Source organism: Myxocyprinus asiaticus, chromosome 9 (genome assembly GCF_019703515.2).
Source record: "Myxocyprinus asiaticus isolate MX2 ecotype Aquarium Trade chromosome 9, UBuf_Myxa_2, whole genome shotgun sequence".
In the NCBI taxonomy this organism is placed as follows: domain Eukaryota; kingdom Metazoa; phylum Chordata; class Actinopteri; order Cypriniformes; family Catostomidae; genus Myxocyprinus; species Myxocyprinus asiaticus.
The window spans coordinates 7,129,258-7,151,332 of record NC_059352.1 but is presented as its reverse complement, the minus strand read 5'-3'; the positions used below and the strand labels follow the sequence as shown (position 1 = coordinate 7,151,332).

The 22,075-nt window shown below is 39.3% G+C and overlaps 1 protein-coding gene across 3 annotated transcripts in view; it reads left to right on the top strand.

Moving 5' to 3' along the window:
* Positions 1-22,075, top strand: part of LOC127445935 (receptor-type tyrosine-protein phosphatase T-like) — a 365,971-nt gene that overhangs the window by 107,317 nt on the left and 236,579 nt on the right. For all 3 annotated transcript variants that reach the window (XM_051706455.1, XM_051706454.1, XM_051706453.1), the window contains exon 4: positions 9,394-9,665. In XM_051706455.1, the coding sequence (XP_051562415.1) occupies positions 9,394-9,665 (272 nt within the window). The remainder of the gene's footprint in view (positions 1-9,393; positions 9,666-22,075) is intronic.

Here is a 22,075-nt window from a genome sequence, read left to right as displayed (position 1 = left end):
TGATGGAAGTTAATAGTGTCTGTCAACAAACATTAAAACACACACTGTTTCAAAAGTATAGAAACTAAATTTAAACATTATATGTGTTAACATGATTTAATCATTAACCGGGATTACTATTACAGCATCATGACAATCAAGTTGTACTATTGGATAAAACTACAACCAAAAAGGTTAGAAAGTGATTTTATTACACTAATATCATGTTAACACGCATATTGTTTATATATTTTGGCTATTCGTTTGAAACAGTGAGTATTTAAAAGTGTATGGATTGGCCCCATCCACTTCCATTGTAAGTTACTTGATGTAAATAAACAAAACAACAAAAAATCTAAACAAAAAATGGATTTTTGTGGTAATCAACATTATACTAAAAATGCTGTCAATTGAGCCTAACTTGCATTTAATCCAGAATATTCATTTTAATATGGCACAGTTGAGCACATCCTCACAGTGTGCAATCAATGTCTATCCAAATCAACAGGCACAAAAAGAGAAATTACAAACAAACAGAGAAATTACAAGTCTTATTAAAAGCTTCATAGTGCAGAACATTTCAGTGGAGGTGGAAACGGAATCAGAACAGCCATGTTCTTCCACTGTCTTCAAAGCAGGCAAACTGTCCAATTAGCTGACAATGTCTGAACACAATTAACAGGCAACTGAAAAATATTGAATCATTACTTCTGAATGCTTTCCTCCTGTAGGATTCCAAAGGTTGCTGCACAACTTGTCTTGCTGCTATATGAAAAGATGGATATTTACGTGTTGATAAAGTTTTTAAAAAGAAACAAATAAGAAAAACCAATGAATGGTTTAAAACTGCACCTACTGCATGTGTTAAACAACTGCATACAGACACAAACACACACATGCTGGTATTTATGGTTTACGAGGGATCTCAATAGCCATAATGTATTTTATACTGTACAAATTATATATTCTATCCCCTAACCCTACCCCTAAACCTAACCCTCACAGAAAACTTTCTGCATTTTTACATTTTCAAAAAAACATCGTTTTGTATGTTTTTTTAAGCCTTTTGGTTTATAGCATAATTACATGTTTATAATCTAGAATAGTGCTTGTGAATAGTCTTCGTAAACCGTATATACCTGAACACACACACACACACACAATGAAATAGAGGAGACCAGGACTAGACATCACATGGGGAATTTGTAACAGGGGCTATAGTACACCTCAGCAACTATGGGTTTGAATAAAAAGTCCAGTTACTCAAATGTGTTGTGTTGTTGTATGTAATGTTGTAATAACGGTTGAAATGTTCAATATAGAGTTTCGGTAGCCGATATTTTATGGTGCCTATGCAGGAGCTGACTTTAAAAAAAGTATATTTACCCTGAAAAATATTCACTTAAGTAAAAAGGGACAACTAACCATCTTGCCTACTCACACATACGGGAAAATGGCTCATGAAAACGAAAAACTCGATGCACATTTTCACACGCATGCCAGCAACCCCATGGATGCACTTATACTTAGAAAATACTTGCGCATTAATGTCACTTGATGAATGATCATATACTTGTGAAATACACAGAGCATGCACATAGCCTATACTTAAGAAAAACATACTTACATAGTCTGTGGATGTAAAAAAGTGACCAGCGAACCCTCTCATGCATACGCGAAAACTGGATTTGACGCACATATATTTAAATTAGAAAATTACTGTGCATACGTGAAACTCGATGGATGCACACATATTTCTACAGTACTCACGCATATGTGCAACATGAAGGATGACCATATAATTATAAAATACTCATGCATCCATGCAACTCGGTGGATGCACATATGCTACCTGTTAAATACTCTGGCTTACGTGCCAACACGGTGCATGCACATACCCTACACTTAAGAAAAACTCAAACACACTTGCAGAGTCGATAGATGTACACATGAATTTTTCGTGCATTTGTAATAAGTTGACATTATTAAACACATTCAAACACGATGCACGGAGACACTCAAAAACAAGTCCATCTCGCTGCACTTATTTAATACTTAGACATGCAAACTCAATATTCACGCTTATGAAACACTCTTGTTCAAAAGACAAATTCCAATTTAAAGACAGCTTACCTGAAAAAGATTCCGCCGTCCTCACCAAGCTTCTCAGATTGGTGATCTCAATCGTTCTTGCGTATCACGTGGTTTGTAGTAAAATATGTACAAATTTAAGGTTTGCTTAATATTAAATGACAGTTGGCACATCTCATAATTATACATTCATTGTTTGCATCACTCTGAGTTCATGATATTAATTAAAATGCATGAATGTGTGCACCACAAAAATTTTAGTAAAACCAAAAATGTCGGAAATATGCAATTTTTTTGAGAAAAAGCTATTTATCTTAATACATTGTTGTGCCAACAAATAATATTTTTAAGTGTACAACACGAATACAGCATATTTCAATTGATCCACTTGGGAGAGCTTTTTTGAAAAGCTCACTTTTTGCTGTCAAAAACGCCGTCTCAGTGTGGATGAAAGGCCAAAACGTAGAGAAAAAGAAGCGTTTTCAAACGAAAACGTGTTAGTGTGGACGTGGCCTAAGACACACTCAAAAATGAATGAATGTCATTGCTTTAGATAACAAAACACCAAACCAACCATCTGAAGGCGTATGCTTAAATGTTTGAAATTAGACAAAAATATAATTGTGCCACCATATTAATTTATTTCATTATAAAACTAAAATTTAATTAAAAAAAAAAAATGTTTTTGAAATTGATGACTTGGACTGAATAATACAGAAAAGCAGCCAATAAGTGCCCAACATAGATGGGAACTCCTTCAATACTGTTTGAAAAGTATTTTGATTTTTTTAATGGTTGTCAAACGTTAGTGGAACATGTCCATATTTAATGTGACAAACTACACCTGTGTGACATCTGTGTGAACTTGATGGGAACTGACTTCATACTTCAAATTAATTGCAATTACTCTTAATTGCACTTTTTAGGGCCACTGCGGAAGTATTCCACATGAATTCAAAAAAGTTCTCAATGTTTAATATTAATTAGCTGTCGTATCTGTTTCAAAAAGCCATTGGTGGGCTTCCTATTTAAATATGCATTTATCCTTGATTCAAAAAGTCCCTGTATCAACATCAGTTCCTCTATAGCCAATCAGCAAATGGATCTCTAGTGAAGCAGAAAGCAAGAGCTGGAATGCTTAACCACAAATTAAGTTGCTTCTATTGGATTTGCCTTTGGGCGATTCGCTGATTTGCATTAAGGCACTCTCCCATGACGCCTTCTCTCTGATAATGATACTTCAATTATTGATTTCGCATTATCAGATTATTACAGTTTTATGAGTTTGGGACACGGCTCAATGTCTGCCAGAAAACAGCCGTGAGGGCCCATGGGAAAAGGGCACCGGGGGAAAGGCTGGCGTGATTTTAAAGGGCCATGACAAATTGTGGGACACAGCCGGAGGGTCTTGCTGACTTTACGCCAATCACGTATAATTTGGTGCAACAAACAGGACAAGGCTGTTTTTGCTCAGGTTGGGATGGAGGATAGGCATATGTGTGAGAAGTAATAATCAGGGCATCGGGAGAGGAGAGGACCTGGATAGCATCACATCATGAAGGTCCATTACACATCCAGGACAACAAACATATGGGGCCTCGATGAAGTATCCTACTGCCTCTCTCCCTGTCTTTTCCTACCGAATGGATGGATATATCCTGTCTCCCTGCCATGAAACATCCATTCCATTCCATATACATTCTCACATTGAGCTAGGTGATAAAGCTAACTAAATTCTATATTGACATTTCTTCAGCCTTTTGAAGATATTCACAATATAGCTCAGTATTTATTTGCTCTGAAATAGCTTAAAAGGGTGATTTTTTTTTTTCAATCAGAGGGACCATCATTTCAACCAAACAGCCATTTTAGTCAATTAGATTCAAAATGCAGTAAAATCCAGTAAAATACAGTTTGAAATAATCAAGGCATGTTTTCCACATTGTTTTTCACCAAATAAACACAAGGAAGAATATTTCATCTTTTTAATTCATATTATGCACCAATATGACAATGCAAGTCATAAACAGTTTTTTTTACCAACATATACTGTATTTTTACTAAAACATTTAAATATATGAAAAATGGCACATTGAAGCTTCCTTGAACAATTTTGACTGATTATGTAAATGAGTATTTAAATCAGAGTTTTATTGAATCAGTTCACTGAAACAGAGTTTGAACTGATTCATGGAAATGAATCGAACTAACTCTTTTTATTTTATTGATGTTTAAATCATAGACACTATTAAAACATCTTCTCACTCCCTTACTCTCAATGGCTTTATAAAAAGCACATTAAAATAGTTGCAATATTGCTTGAATTTTATATCGCCAGCAAAATCTTTGTGCACATATCGTGAATATTTGATATATAGTCCAGTCCTACTTTCACATATAAACCTTTCTCCCTACATTCATACCCTGGTTGTGGCGAGGTGGGATTTGGGGAATTTAGTGTACTTAAATGTGTGAAATGGGCCAAAGCACAGATCTACCCTGCTCCTGGGACTCCTATGAAGAGTTTGTATGTGTGTGTGGAGGGATGGCCCATCTGCAGTGTTTCATTTTGGGGGGAGGGTGTCAGGAAAGTGGCACGTGTCTTCTCTAGCTTGCAGCTGGTCCAGACAAAGCTATTGCAGCTGATGCATCACCATTGTCTACGAACAGTAGTGTGTGGTGGACTTCTGAAATGAGAACGCAAAGTGCACACTTTGCATTTGTGTTTTGATAGTCCTTTGTATATTCCTGTTCCAGTTTCATTTGATGTTTACATGGTTTCCTGGTTGAAGACACATGGAACACCATTTACCTAACACTGTCAATAAGCAACAGGTACTTTAGTATTTTTGTATGTTTATGTAAACGTACTATTTTTAAGTCAAAGTCTTATGCATTTATGCATTTTTAAAATAATTTGACATTGCATTAAAATAATAACTACAGTAATAGCATACAAAAAGCATATGTTGTGTATAGCTTTTATTTATTGTTAGGCTATTATTAATACTTTTTTCTGTGACTTTTCACCCCATATTTTGCTGTTGGACAGTGTTACTTTAGAAAAATATAGAGCTTTACAGTATTTGATCTGATATTTCATAATATTTGTTTTGAGACCTCTATAAAATGCAATAAGCTCAAGGGAGGCAAAAGAGACGCTCTTTCCCTCTGAAACTTTGTCTGCCGGTGTCGGAGAGTGTTACTTTAGAAAAATTAGTTTAGTTTAGTTTAGTTTTGTTGTGCTTTGCTTTGCTCTGTTTTGTTTTGCTTTTTTTTTTTTGGCTTTTCTTAAAATAAAAATTCAAGCAGCCACTCCTTCCATGCCTACTCACAGAAAATACTCTTGCCTACGCTATGCTGCCACTCTGATTGAAGCTTTTTCTTCTCTTCCCTTTTATTCCTTCATGTGTTTTGCCTCTCAACACATTAGCTTTTCCACGGTATGTAGCGGATTACCGCCCTTGGTTGGCTCAATAGTAAATAGGTGCTTTATTGTTCCAGGGATAAAACTGCCAGGCAGAAATGTGGAATTTCTTGACTTTATCAGACAAAGCAGGAGAGGGCCGAAAGTACAGAGACCTGCCATAGTTGCATATTAAAGTGACATCTAGCAGAGTTCTCGATATTTGTCATGTGGGAGATCATATTATGATGGTGGGAATGTGACATTTAGTGCAAAGAGCTCCCTGTGGAAATAGTGAGAGGGAACAATGACTTTCAATGGCAAGGCCTCTCTGTACTTTGCAGCCACATGTGGAAGAATCCTTTTCAGAGAAAATTAGTTCAAATTGCCGCACGCAAATCAGGTGTCTCAATGATTGATGTGAATTGCACGGCATTTTAAAACTGCTTTGCAAATGTTTGAACCAATGCATTTCCAAATAAAGGGCATTTCTAAATAAACTGACATAACATCTCTTTATATTAAAACTGGGGTGACAGCTGTTAACCAAGTGCCACTGAAGCGATACCTAATTATAATAAGCAATAAGCGATAAGCAATTTTTAAAGTTCTTACTCTTTGTATCTCAGCTTAATATGCAGAGTCATCTACAGTATTAGCACCTAAAAGACAATCAAAACATTTCTCTGTTTGCTTGAACGGCCCATCAATGGTTTGAATTTGGGACAGAACTATCTGTTTGTACTAACAAAGAGACAGGAGTTTTCTGGAATCTTCTTGATAACAGTGATCATATTTGCAATTCTGTTTAATGGATTGATCTCATTGTTGGTCTGTCTTGAAAACTGTCAAGTTTTTATTGGTTGACATCAACAGTTCTAAACCACTGGTAGTGTAGCTGATACTCCAAAACTTCTGAGGACTCTATTTTGTTGCATGCACGTTGGCTGATATTTGAGAAAGAGTCTTGTATTGCTATTGATTTTAGAAGAAGTGATCATTAAAGTGCATCATTTACTCAAGAAACCATTTTCATTCTGCAGAAGTATTGAGTGAAATCTTTATGTCCATTGATCTCTATTTATCTGCGCCCACAGTTTTGGGAAAACAAATTATCATCCAAATTGTTTTCTTTGCAGAAATATTGTGCCCTTAAAAAAAATCCCATAACAAGTTATATATCCTGCTCAAGTGGTTGTCCAAAAAGGTTTTCTTGTTGTCAAGCCAACATAATAATACACCCGTAAAAAAACATTAATAAATGAAATGTAGGGCAAATGTGAGTGCCACCAATTCAATGGGACTCCAGGAACTGAATGAAATCAGGGAATAAATTTGAAGCAATTTAGAGGCTATGAGTTTTTTTTTTTTATCTGTTTTCCTGCGAGAGCTGTGACGTTGTCATTTTATTTTTCTTCATTGGACTAAAAATCATGATGTAAACAATAATTTCCATTTGAAATTCTCAGATACAATCCCAAGTTGTAGATCCTGCTGAAGTATTTGCCATTTTAAAAAAAAGTGATTTTCAGTGATACTTTGATTCAACCCTACAAGCTCAGTAATAAATGAAATTTACAGCAAATGCGAGTGACTCCAATAAATTAAGACTCCAATAAGTAATTTAAATCAGGTAATATCATTGGGGAAGTTTAGAGGCTTTGAGCTTTTTAATCTCTTTTCCTGCGAGAGCTCTGCTAACATTGCCATTTAATTTTCTACAATAGACTAAAACCATGATGTAAACATTAATTTCCATTTGAAATTCTCTGCAAAGTCCCACAGAAAGATTGTGCCAATCACAGACATGTTTTTACTCTTGTCATGGTTGTGCGGTCTGATTTGTCAAGAGTGTTTTGTGCATCTAATTGTCCACCTGGAATAATTAGTGTTGAATTATTTATTATAGAGCCATTACATCCAATTTCACATTAGATCAGCTTAAGACAGTGTAATCTACTGAAGCAGCTATCATGAGCCAATGGTGTGATTGAGAACACTCATATTGACCGTGGTAGTAGGCCTGATTGCCTGCTTGTAAGTTCACTGTGCTCTCTGTCTAAATTACCTCTCGGCTCAAATGCCTCGCTTTACCTGAACATATATATTGGCAATCATCAACGGTAGGGAATATATAGATGTCTGCTTGGAATACCTGATAGAAAATGCACATGGGGCGAGAGAGTTGAATATGAAATGCAATCAGGCGAGTTCACTAGCAGCTCGCTGTTTAGGGGGCCTTCGCAAGATTGGATTAGTGCGCGGAATTGATTGGCCTCGTCGTAGGGCTCAGGGTTGTGTTGATTGTTAGATGCGATGCGTCTGGGGCTTGTAGTCATGTCTTCGATAATACAGGTAATGAATAGGGTGATATAGTGATGGCTTCCGCTGCCCAGCTTGCAAATTATGAGTAGTGATTTATCACCCTGAAGCAAAAAGGTGTCTGGAAAAATTGGGACTGAATTTGACCCATATAGATGAAGTTTCAACCTAGCGCTTAACATATGCATAGGGCTTCCAAACCATGCCCAGGGGTTTTGGCCCTGTTTACACCTGTTATTGACCTCTATAGAGATGTCTATTGAGATGCATTTACCCCTGGTATTAATGTGTCTCAAATCTGTCTCCTGTGGTTGAATTTCAAGGGGAGGGTCTCCGATTTGATGACTACATACATACACTGCATCAGCATATTTCTTTTCTTTTCTTTTAAAACTCCACATAACTGGAAAAGTTTAAAACCCTTGTTTTAGCACAGTTGATGAATGACAGGTGAGTCATTCACTGTTGACCATGACGCATTAGGACGCTTTAGCCTTTACATTTACATTTATGCATTTGGCAGACGCTTTTATCCAAAGCGACTTACAGTGCCCTTATTACAGGGACAATCCCCCTGGAGCAACCTGGAGTTAAGTTAACTTCTGGTCACATGTGTTTCTAACCTCCAAATGTAGTTTGAGTGATCCAATGACCATGGCTTTTAATGTGGTTTAAACTAATTCCTTTTCCCTTTAGTGAATGATTGTCACCTTCCCCAAGAACAACTCTTGATTTTTGTATCCTTCACAGCTGCACTCATACGTTCATTCTTCTACCTTTGTATTGCAGTTCCGCTTTCAGTATTGACTTGCACCAAACCACTTGCAAAGCTGTAATAAAGCATATTGTCTCGTAAAAATGGAGTAAAAGTGATGTAAAGCTGTCTATAGAATAATTTCATAAATAATGTCTCAGCATTTACACAGTCTCAGAATGGTTTTATAGCAGGCAGTAACCCAGTTACCCTGCTCTGGGCAGCCTTCTATTCTATTCTATTCTATTCTATTCTATTCTTTTCTACCTCAAACTACTTCAACATCAAAAACTTATCTTCAGTAATTATGTTCTATTCCAGACTACTTTAACATAAAAACATTATATATAATTAACAAATTCTATTCTATTCTATTCTATTCTATTCTATTCTACCTCAAACTACTTTAACATCAAAACCTTATCTTCAGTAATTCTATTATATTCTTTCCAGACTACTTTAACATAAAAAACATAATCTACAATGAACAAATTCTATTCTATTCTATTCTATTCTATTCTATTCTATTCTATTCTATCCTACATTAAACAACTTAAACATAAAAACCTTATCTTCAGTGATTCTATTCTATTCTATTCTATTCTATTCTATTCTATTCTATTCTATTCTACCTCAAACTACTTCTTCATAAAAACCTTATAGTATCTTCAATGATTCTATTCTATTCTATTCACCCAGTTCTTTCAACAATTGTCCCATTTCCATATTTTCTATTACTTCCTATTTCATTTTATTGCTTAGTAATTCTGTCTGTACTGTAGTACTATCTAGTTAAATTTCCAGTCATCTTATTGTATGATGGTTGGTCTTCCTCTTCTAGGTTCCTTCATGATGGTGAATGCTTCAGGTCGTGCATCAGGTCAGAAGGCCCACCTGCTTCTCCCCACACTAAAAGAGAATGATACCCACTGCATCGACTTCCACTACTCCCTGTCCAGCCGGGATGGGTCAAGTCCTGGAACCCTCAATGTCTACATAAAGGTGGATGGTGGACCGCAGGGGAACCCCATCTGGAACGCCTCGACTCCAGTCACTGAAGGCTGGGTGAAGGCTGAACTTGCCATCAGCACCTTTTGGCCCAACTCCTACCAGGTAAGACAAATGTCACTCCAACTTGGCAAGACAAATTGAGAATCCATACTGGCAAACCTTGAGTGAGTTGTGATAGAATGAGACATGGATACAGCAATGCTTATGTCATGGGTTTGATTTCCAGGGTACACACATACTAATACAATTTATATTTTGAACATACTTTAACATTTCTTATATTGAAGTTACTTTTGAATATAAGCATCTATCAAATTACATGTACAAAGCATCTATCAAATTACATGTACAAATTATGTTCTATTGTAAGTGACATTCAGTAGAGCTGTTTTTTGGGTCTTGGTGTGCTTGGATCCCCACCAGGCTTCTTAACTAACTTAACCACCTAGAAATCCATGGTCCACCATCTGAACCAGCACCAAACAACCTCCAGACCAGAGCAGCATAAACCAGAATATGAATTCATGCTGGATTCAGTTGGATTTTTTTTAGCAGGGTGAGCCACCATAGAAAGCCCAGAACAGCAGCAAAAAAATAAAAAGAGAGTGAGAGTGTGAGAGACAATAAAATGTCAGCAAAAATTTGATGTACAAAGTACTTTAATGTGCGTCAGATTTTCACCCCTTTTGCCACTGAAATCGAATACACAAGTTTATTTTCTGTCTTATATTCGTGGTGAATGGCATCAATTGAACTGCAGAGAGGGGCAGTAGATTGCTCTCTGCTTCAATTATCACAGCAATCACCATCCCCTAATCTAACCCACAAATGGGCCTGGTGAATAAGCTTTTAGACCTTAATTTTAGATCTGTCTTTTTGCTTATTACCTCTCACACTCTCACTCCCTTTTTCTTTTTTTCCACCTTTTGCCTCTTAGCACACAGATCTCTCTCTATCTGTCTCTTTTGTCTGCCATTTACTAGCCTTTTCTTTCTGTGTATAGATTTGTCGTTCAATCTGTGCGGTGAAATACTCTCATAAGATTAGCTGTGTAATTGAATTAACTGAGGGGAACAAATATTTTGCCTGTGCAGGGAATACTGGGCTTTACTCAGCAAACAGCAGTCTAATATTTGCTAAGGCCAATATTTGCTTAGGGCTACTATTTGACCAGCAGGCAATTTTAAAGCTTTTGTGAATGTGTGTATGCATGTGTATATTTGTGTCTATGGGGTGAATCTAACAAAAATATGTCCAGGTCACATTTAACCCCACAATCAATATTTTTGCCATTGTGACATTGTTTTCATGACAATTAAGCACATTTCCTCCCAGAATTCCTTCCCCGTTACCATAATGCATTCAGTCATTTTTGTAATTCTCATTATTCACAAAGATGATTCTAATTCTATTCTCATTATTTTAATACAGTAATTGTTTTTATTTAAAAATATTCTATATTTTTATTGAATTCAACATAAATTAAAAGAAGTGCAACAAATACTATCATATATACATACATTTAAATAATATTCTAATAATTTTTTCACTTTCCAATATTGAGAATGGGATTTCCTTGCATTACGGTAATGAGAATTAAGGTGAAACATGCTTTATTGTCATGAAAATAATGTCAAAATGGAAATGTCTTAACTAGGGCTCATTTTCTTTAAAGGGTTAGTTCACCCAAAAATGAAAATCATCTCATGATTTACTTACCTTTAAGCCATCCCAGATGTGTATGACTTTCCTTCTTCAGCAGAACCGAAATGAAGATTTTTATAAGCACATTTCAAGTCTGTTTGTCCATACAATGCAAATGAATGGATGCCATCAGGCTGCTGGCTGTTTGATGGCCCAAAAGTCATATTTAGGCAGCATAAAAGTAATCCACACGACTCCAGTTGATCAATTAAAGTCTTCTGAAGCAAATCTTAAAACTTTATTAACTTAAATAATCGCTTCCTGCCAGCAGTCGAAGCATCACGTTGCTGTTGCGTGACATAAGCGCGATGGCGCGTTTACGCGAGAAGTCGGAAGTGCGCGCTTTGTATACAACAGAGGAATGAATGCCAAGCGAGAGTTAGGTCATTTCAAACGGCAATACAGCACTGGCCAGAAGCAACGATTTAAAGTTAAAAACGTTTTAATTAAAGATTTGTTTCTTACACCAACATATCGGTTTGCTTCATAAGACATTCATTGATGGACTGGAGTCATGTGGATTACTTTTATGCTACCTAAATATTCTTTTTGGACTGTCAAATAGCCAGCAGCCTGGTGGCACCTGTTAACTTGCATTGTATGGACAAAAAGAACTGAAAAGTGCCTATAAAAATCTTCACTTCAGTTCTGTTCAAAAAGAGAAGTCATACACATCTGGGATGGCTTAAAGGTAAGTAAATAATTAATGAATTTTCATTTTTGGGTGAACTATTCCTTTTAGCAAAATGCAATTTTTGATTTGGGGTTTTTATATGCACAGTATTCCCAAAGATGCTCACCATAGCTGGTCATCTTTTAATCAATTTAGCATTTGTTCAAACAATTTCAAGCCATTTACAGCTTTAAAAAGCACGCACTTCCCTCGCAGAGTTGAACTTAATCAACTGGCTGTTAAATATCGAGACCTAATATCAACTAGAATGTCAGTCTCTGGGATCATAAACTGTACTGAAAAATATCCAACTGTGGGTTTGATTAGAGCTACGATTTTGCCAGATAAGTGGCCAATTTTTCCAAAACGAATCTCTGGGTTAATTGACTTGTGTCCTGCCGTGATACATTATGAAACGTAGGGTGCCACTTTCAATGTGACAGTTTCCAAAAAGAAAGCAAATGGATTCTGTCTTTGTACATTTTAAAAGCAGTCAAATCTCATTCAAGCTCGCAGATATTCAAACTTGGTGCATTGTGTAGCATGACACAAATTGTGATGCAACCTACTGAAATATGCAGAAGCGTGAATGAGATTTGAAAGCTAAATTGGGTTGGGGGGGCTTAATATTTTGGTCTGTTTCTCACACAAAGCTATCGTACGCATTCAGAAGGCTTGGAATATAGTGCACAAGTCACATGAACTACTTTAACGATACTTTTATGGTACTTTTTGGAGCTTGGCAGCTCCTGGTCACTATACACTTTTGTGACCACATTTGGTTTTGGACTACATTGATCATTCATTGTCACTGATGTGGAAACACAAAGTTATGAGAATGAGAATAGTTTCCAGCATACTTCTGAACTGTAAGAGTAGATTCAGTCCTTACTTTTGTTGCCTCATCACAGTGAAGGAGAGCATTTGGGAAAGCCAGGGACTCAAGTGCATCCAATGTCCAGGTTTTGGCGTGATAGTGCCAGCCCTTGGCAACTCTGAGAGTGAGGGCACTGTTCAGACCACACATGTCTCTGCCACATGGCATATACAGTATGCCATGCAAACCATGCAAGTCCCATATGTGTGTCCTAGAGGAGAAGAAATATGGAGGTGTCTGTGTATGAATTTGTGTTTAGCGAGTTTCACTGCAAAAGTTTATCACCTGTCCCTCTGTCTCTCTCACAGTGTTTATCAGATTTTCCCTTGTACACACATGCCTTTATTTACTCAGCCATTCTGAATTTAGAGTAACTGTTAGTCTAAACTAATTTTTGATTAATTTTCTTGTGATCACTTTGATGAACATAAACAATGGCGTGCAAAGCCGATGGAGCTGATTCTGTATATTCAAGAATCTGTGTGTAGCCCACTCAATATTTTCATCTTTATTTTTGCTTTAATGTTTATGTTTTAAATGTATTTTGTGCTTACGTGAGTCAACTTTGAAATGTGGTGCGTTTAAATTTACATATCTTGTATATTAAGAAGTATTTCTGTGTTCTAGAAACTTCTAACCAGTAAAATGTCCATATTGGCATGATTGATTGCATGTAATGGGCCAATCAGAAATTTGAATGTGTTCCCTAACAAAACATGTGGGGGGAGGGGAGAAAAAAAGAGAATGCACAGGTGATTTGAGTATGGGAGATGTCTAAGAGCAGCATCTGAAAAAAGAGTCAAAAGATTTGGAATTTCAAATATAGTTCACCTAAATATTATTCAAGAACAGTGCTAAAACGTGTTTACTCCCTCTAGTCATTTTATTTTGCGAGTTTACTTGACTGTTTTGAGTTTATTTGCTTAACAAACAGCTAGACACTAATCTGCCATTTTTTGTTTGATTTTGAGGGAACTGTGAGTTTATTTAGGCACCCATGAACTGTCTTTCGGAGGAATATTGTTCCCGAACAGCGTGTGACCCTCTATCGAAGAGCTCGCTCTTATAAAAGACTCGGATCACAGACAAAGAACTGCTACACCCAGGAAAAGTTTCCGGTAGTCCAATGGATTGCTCGACGGAACCCGAGTGGAATTTGCTGTCCTTTTCTCTTAACATTGTGCATCACCGCCTATAATTCTCTTCATCTTTCTCTAACCTGGATTGTCACGTTCGCTGGAGTTGCGTGAGTGAATCTGCTCTTCAGTGTGAGTCATCTTCTTGCATTTCACAACACTTGCCTTGAAATGGAGACAAACACCTTTGCAAGCAGAGGCGGACTTGGAAGAGAAATCGGCCCTGGATTTTACATAGAAAAATGGCCCAAAAGTTGTTGAGTTGTGTCGCTGTCCTTTTCTGCATATCGCGGCCCCCTTCGGTATATCGCGGCACCATTTTGCGGCCTTTTCAGCCAGTCGCAACCCGTTCGGCGTAATGCGGTGGCCCATTTCAGCTTATCACTGCCTGTTCGGCCCCGTTTCGCAGACGACCCACAGGGAAAAGTCCCGGTTCTCCCCATGGCCAGTCCGCCCCTGGCTGCAAGTGATCTATCAAGGAGTATTTCTTATGGGCCCCAACGTAAAAGTTCTTGTTTCAGTCAGAAACGCTGAAAAATTGGTTATTTTTGTATCATTGAACAGTTGAATCATTTGAACATTTGATTCATTTGAACAATTGAACAAGCGACTCACTGAGTCATTTGAACCCTGATTCTTTTGAAAGTTATATATGGAGTGAGAGTGTGATTCGGTTCATTGATTCATTGTAATTGATTTATTTCATTTGAATGTGAATACTGGTTCTTCTGAGTCATTGTTTGCTTTGTGAATCGGTTGGAATCGGTTCAGAGCTTAGTGTTTTGAGTTTGAACATTCAAAGGACAATTGATCTTGAATATTGGGAGGGAAAAGAAAAATGGAGTCATTTAAATACATTTGAACCTTTCAAGAAAAGAGAAGGGAATTTAATATCTCAGTTGTTATATTAGGGGTGAATTTATATACAAGTGTTTTTTATTTTATTTAAATTTATTTTATTTTTGTTAATAAATTTGTAATTTGTTAATTATTACAAATCGCTCTAGTGTTTAATTAGAGGTTTACATTTGAAATAGTTTAAATACAAAGAACACACAAGACAAAAAGGAGAGTTTATTATTTCATTGATTGGAGGCACCATGCTAATTTAATTTAATGTATATCTAAATTTTCTCAGTAGTAAGATTGCAGAGAAAAATCCAGCCAGTTCCCCATCAAAAGTTGGCCACCAAGGTTTCCTACAGTACTTGTACAATAGCATAATTACCTGTCACCAGAGGGTTACATTAGTGGAGGCACAGCTGGGATTGTTTTCCATGCATACAGTGAGTAATATTAGGCTCATCTGTTCCCCTCTCATTGATTTGCAGCATTTGTGTTAATATGGACATTTTTCAGGCTGCTGAGTGGAGCCGCCAGGCCCAGATAAGTCCATCATGCTGCATTGTGCTAAGTGATGTCCCCATTGATGTGAGAGATGAAACCGTTGCAGATATGATGAATACAGTGAAATTATAGATACTAATTATAGATACTACAGGAACTAAGTTGTTTCTGTTGATTGAGACTAGTGTAGACATTGATCATGATACTATACCTCCAGAGATAGGGATTCCTGATGAAGTGGGACCCTGGGGGGTGCACACAGTTGTATGCTGTCTTATGGCATCAAATCCTGAGTCTAGAGATGTTACTTTTCAGGAGAAACTGTTATCTTTGCAGAAGCAGGAAGGAAAGTCAATGGATGATGTGAGATCCATGGTTGAGTCAGGTCAGTCCTCCAATGTGAATATTAACATGGACTTGGTTAATGCCATTGACCGTCTTGTTGAAAAGTGCACACACATGCCTAATGACACACTCAGTTACCGAAAATTAAATGTTCTCAGGATTGAAACCAGTTCCTACCGTGGAGAAGGAATATGATTCCTTGATGGAACAGGCAGCTTAAATGGTCAGTGAGTGGCAGAATGCTGAGTCTGTAAAGAGGCAATGTACAGTGCATCCGGAAAGTATTCACAGCGCTTAACTTTTTCCACATTTTGTTATGTGGATTAAATTCATTATTTTCCTAAAAATTCTACAAACTATACCCCATAATGACAACGTGAAATAAGTTTGGAACCACCAGGACTCTTCCTAGAGCTGGCCGCCAGGCCAAACTGAGCAATCGGGGGAGAAGGGCCTTAGTCAGGGAGGTGACCAAGAACCCGATGGTCACTCTGACAGAGCTCCAGCATTTCTCTGTGGAGAGAGGAGAACCTTCCAGAAGAACAACCATCTCTGCAGCACTCCACCAATCAGGCCTGTATGGTAGAGTGGCCAGACGGAAGCCACTCCTCAGTAAAAGGCACATGACAGCCCAACTGGAGTTTGCCAAAAGGCACCTGAAGGACTCACAGACCATGAGAAACAAAGATTGAACTCTTTAGCCTGAATGGTAAGCGTCATGTCTGGAGGAAACCAGGCACCGCTCATCACCTGGCCAATACCATCCCTACAGTGAAGCATGGTGGTGGCAGCATCATGCTGTGGGGATGTTTTTCAGCGGCAGGAACTGGGAGACTAGTCAGGATCAAGGGAAAGAAGAATGCAGCAATGTACAGAGACATCCTTGATGAAAACCTGCTCCAGAGCGCTCTGGACCTCAGACTGGGGTGAAGGTTCATCTTCCAACAGGACAACGACCCTAAGCACACAGCCAAGAAAACAAAGGAGTGGCTCCGGGACAACTCTGTGAATGTCCTTGAGTGGCCCAGCCAGAGCCCAGACTTGAACCCGATTGAACATCTCTGGAAAGATCTGAAAATGGCTGTGCACCGACGCTCCCCATCCAACCTGATGGAGCTTGAGAGGTCCTGCAAAGGAGAATGGGAGAAATTGCCAAAAAATAGGCGTGCCAAGCTTGTAGCATCATACTCAAAAGACTTGAGGCTGTAATTGGTGCCAAAGGTGCTTCAACAAAGTATTGAGCAAAGGCTGTGAATACTTACGTACATGTGATTTTTTTCATTTTTTCTTTTTAATAAATTTGCAAAGATTTTAAACAAACTTCTTTCACGTTGTCATTATGGGGTATTGTTTGTAGAATTTTGAGGAAAATAATGAATTTAATCCATTTTGGAATATGGCTGTAACATAACAAAATGTGGAAAAAGTGAAGCGCTGTGAATTCTTTCCGGATGCACTGTATAGTTGAGAGTTTGAGAGGATCTGCTGCTAACATAATCAGATTTCTGAAGGTTAGTAATTTAGCTGCAACAGCTACAGATTACTTGGTTGCTCTTGATACTGCCTATGGAAAACTGAAAGTGTCTCAGATCTCATGGCAAAGTTCAGAAGTACTTTCCAGGGAGAAGGTGAAAAACTCTCTGCTTTCCTGTACAGATTAGACAAACTCCTTCACCGAATTCTTTTGAAAGGAGGAATTAAAGCTGAAGACTTAAACCAAATGCGCATGGAGCAGGTTGTTAACACTTACCACTGACATGGTAGCACTACGTCTGAGAATGACCCACACTCTGCATGATCCCCCTAGCTTTTCTCAGCTTCTATGAGAGGTATGGGAGGAAGAGGATTGGATTAGTGCTAGAGATGGTGTAAAAGCGGTGGTCTCTACTGCTGCTGTTCCCCAAGTCTCCAACATGACAGAGTTGAATAGCTTAAAAAAGGAAGTGAATGAGCTTTCCACTCATTGTAAATCCTGTTCATGACCCTCCTTCCAAGTAATCCGGTTCCGTTTATCATGTGTCAGATGTTAATGCTAGCAATGCACCCCCAAAGAAAGACACGTCCAAGCTTTCTCGGCATGGAATCTTCTGTTACAAGCGTGGAGAGGATGGGCATACTAAAAGAGAATGTCAAGGCAGTGAAAATCTGAGAAAAGTCCACCAGAAGTTGATTAAAATGAGTTGGTTGTTGGGAATCTTCTAGGGAGTTCAGTGAAGGAATGGCACCGGGCCCACCTGAACCAATTCTTGTTCTTCAGAAAAACCCAAATGCTCTTCTGAAATCCCTTAATAGGTCCAAATTATGAAGTACCTGTTCTGATTGAGGGGGTTTATGCTAAAGCTCACCTTGACAGTGGCTCCCAAGTCACTATACTGTATCGCAGTTTCTACCATACTTGAATCACTTACCTCTTTTGCCAGTGGAAAACCTGGAAATATGGGGCTTGAGTTCACACAAATACCCATATGATGGTTATCTGCCCATTAGCCTTGAGTTCACTGAAGCGGTTGTAGGTGTACCTCAAACCGTTGACACACTTGCATTAGTTTGTCCAGACCCTCAGCAAGAGCAGCAAATAGCCATTCTGGTGGGGACTAATACCCATATGGTGAGACACTTGTTTGAGGCCTGCAAACAGAAATCAGCAGAAAACTTCTTAAGAACCTTGTCAATATTCCCTGAAGTCCGTGAAGCTTATGAGGCCATTCAGAAGTCCGATGGCTCAAATCCAGATTCTGAGAGACATGGCACTGTGTGATTCACTCAGCTTTAACAAGGTTAAGGTTGGGAAAGGCGGGAACCAGCTAAACAGTCAAAATAATATTTAATAAGAACTTAAACAAAAAGACACACAACATAAACACACACATGGCAGCTGCATGTGGCTCTCTCTCTCCTGAACTGCCACGTTCCACCACATTTATCATTCTCCTCAGCTGATTAGCCCAATTGGGTGCCAGGCGTGCTTATTCACGGCCCGGCCCAGGCCCGCCCTCCTCCTCGTCACACCAGCATAAGTCAATTGTCTTGCAACCTGGGGAGTCTCATCGAATTAATGGAAAACCAAAGTTTTCCTGTGAGCTTACTGACATGCATGTGCTTATTGACCAGCTAAAAGACACTGTCACAGATGAGTTACTAGTGAGACCTGAAGTCCATCCTGCCTCTGTTGTATCAAACAGAATCATTGCAGTTTCTGTAAAGAACATGTCCACCAAAGATGTGCTTTTGAAACGTGGCACTCCAATTGCTCACATCATTCCTGTAGATGTGGTACCTCAGCTGACTGCAGCAGAAGTTCAGCCACCAAATACCATAACACCTGCCTCATTTGACTTTGGAAATTCGCCTTTGCCCAAGGAAGCTAAACAGCAGTTGTGTGAAAAACTGATGGAGAGACGTGATGTATTCTCTTGTCGTGAATGGGATGTAAGATGTTCCAAAAGTACAGTTCATGAGATAAGTATGACTGATTCCAGACCTTTCCGTGAAAGATCTCACTGCTTACCCCCTGCAGACTTGGAGGATGTACGGAAACATCTGCTTGAACTACAGAACTGTGGTATCATTTCCACATTCAGAAGTCCATATGCATCACCTATTGTGGTAGTGCGTAAAAAGTCAGGGAGTGTAAGGGTATGTGTTGACTACCGAATGCTAAATTGACGCACTATTCCTGAGAAAGTACGCTGTCCCAAGAATGGAAGATGCACTCCATTGCTTGTTGGATAGAAAATGGTTCAGTGTCTTGGGCTTGAGGAGTGGATATTATCAGATACCCATGAGTGAGGCAGATAAGGAAAAAACAGCGTTTATATGTCCACTAGGATTCTATCAGTTTGGACATATGCCTCAAGGAATTTGTGGAGCCCCCGCAACGTTTCAGAGAGTCATGGAGTGGACAGTTACATTTACATTTACATTTACATTTATTCATTTGGCAGATGCTTTTATCCAAAGCGACTTACAAAATAGGAAGACATAAGCGAATCATCAGAGTGGTATGAAAAGTGCCATATTACAAAGTTTCACTAGCATCAGAATAGTATTCAAAACAGATTAATGTGCAACAAGAATTTTATTTTATTTTATTTTTTTTAATGACTGGTTAAGTGCTCATGGAAAAGATGTGTTTTTAGTCGTTTTTTGAAGACAGAGAGTGAGTCAGCTTCATGGATGGAGTTGGGAAGGTCATTCCACCAATGTGGTACGATGAAGCTGAAAGTGCCTCTTTGTGTTGGTACAACAAGGCGACGTTCTTTAGCCGACCGCAGGCTTCTAGTGGGCACGTAGCTCTGCATAAATTATTTTAGGTATGCTGGAGCAGACCCAGTGACTGTTCTATATGCCAGCATCAGAGCCTTGAATTTGATATGTGCATCATCTGGCAGCCAGTGGAGAGAGATGAGGAGTGGTGTAACATGTGCTTTCTTTGGCTCATTAAAGACCAGACGTGCTGCTGCATTCTGGATCATTTGCAGGGGTCTAATTGCACATGCAGGGAGGCCTGCAATGAGAGTGTTGCAGTAGCCCAGTCTAGTTATGACAAGTGACTGGACAAGCAGTTGTATGGCATGTTCAGAAAGGAAGGGTCTTATCTTCCTGATATTGTAGAGTGTAAATCTACATGATCTTGTGGTCTTTGAGATGTGGTCTGTGAAATTTAGTTTGTTTTCAATGGTTACCCCAGATTTCTGACCATTTTGGAAGGCATTACTGTAGTTGCACCCAGCTGCATGGTGATGTTGTGTTCAACAGCATGGTTCGCTGGAAAGACAAAGAGTTCAGTCTTGGCTGGGTTGAGTTGCAGGTGGTGTTCCTTCATCCAGGCCGAGATGTCTGCCAGGCTGGCAGAAATTTGAGCAGTCACTGTGGTGTCGTTAGGTTGGAAAGACAAGTAGAGTTGCGTGTCATCAGCGTAGCAGTGGTAAGAGAAACCATGTGCCTGAATGATGGGTCCCAGTGATGTTGTGTATATAGAGAAGAGAAGTGGCCCAAGTACTGATCCCTGAGATACCCCAGTAAGCAGCTGGTGTGGCTTGGATACCTCACCTCTCCAGGCTACCTTGAAGGACCTACCTGAGAGATAGGAATTAAACCAGTCAAGCACAGTTCCTGTGATGCCCAGCGAGGAGAGGGTAGAGAGTAAGATCTGATGGTTGACTGTGTCAAAGGCTGCAGAAAGGTCCAGCAGAATCAGGACAGATGATCTGGATTTAGTCAGTTCCTGTCTCAGTGACAGACAGCAGGGCAGTCTCGGTGGAGTGTCCACTTTTGAAGCCTGACTGATTGTCATCCAGCAGCTTGTTCTGTGAGATATAGGCAAAGATTTTGAAAACTGCCCTTTCAAGTGTTTTTGCCATGAATGGGATGAGAGAGACTGGTCTGTAGTGTTCTATTTGTGTGGGGTTAAGTGCAGGTTTCTTCAGCAGTGGGGTTACTCAAGCCTGCTTAAATGTAGTGGAAAAAGTGCCTGTAAGTAGAGATGTGTTAATTATGTGTGTGAATGCAGGTAGGATGGACGGAGAGATGGCCTGGAGAAGGTGAGAAGGAATGGAGTCAAGGGAACAGGTGGTGGGGTGGTTGGAGAGGAGGAGTTTAGAGACCTCAGTGTCAGTCAGAGGAGAGAACATAAAGATAGAAGAGTTGCATACAGGAGACAGGTGTTTGACAGGGAGTGGTGCTGAGAATGTATTGCTGATGGTTGTAACCGTATTAGTAAAAAATGTGGCGAAGACATCTGCTGTCAGTGATGTGTCAGATGGTGGAGGGGGAGGGCAGAGAAGTGTGTTGAATGTTCTAAACAAGCTGCGAGTGTCTGTGGTGCTGTTGATCTTGTTCTGGTAATAAGAGGTTTTTGCAGATTTAACGTTATCTGAAAAAGTTGCAAGCAGAGACTGATATTTACCTAGATCTGCTGATCTTTAGTTTCCGCCATCTCCTCTCAGCTGCCCTGAGGTCAGTCCGACGTTCACGAAGGACATCAGACGCCATAACTATGGCATATGTCGCCTAGGACATGCCATCCCTGGTAGGGCTACCAGCCCATTCTAACAGGGGTGTAACAGCTCCATGGGCCCTGGCCAGGGGTGCCTCTCTAACAGACATTTGCAGAGCAGCGGGCTGGGCAACACCCAACACCTGTGCAAGGTTCTACAACCTCCGGATGGAACCAGTTTTGTCCCAGGTAGTGGCACGCAACACAAGCGGATAAGCCCGGGATAGCTGGCCGGGTGTATCGCTTGCACATAGCGCCTTCCACCTCCCTTGGGGCTGAAGATGTGCGCCATTAATTCCCAGTAGTGTTCACAGACTTTGTTCCCTGGTTGACTTCCTCCAAGCCCTGTGGCAGTCAAGTTTTCGGAGAGACTCGCTGCCGGCCCAGTACATGCGCTAACTAAGAGCCCTGTTCTGGGGTAGGTGCTCCGCA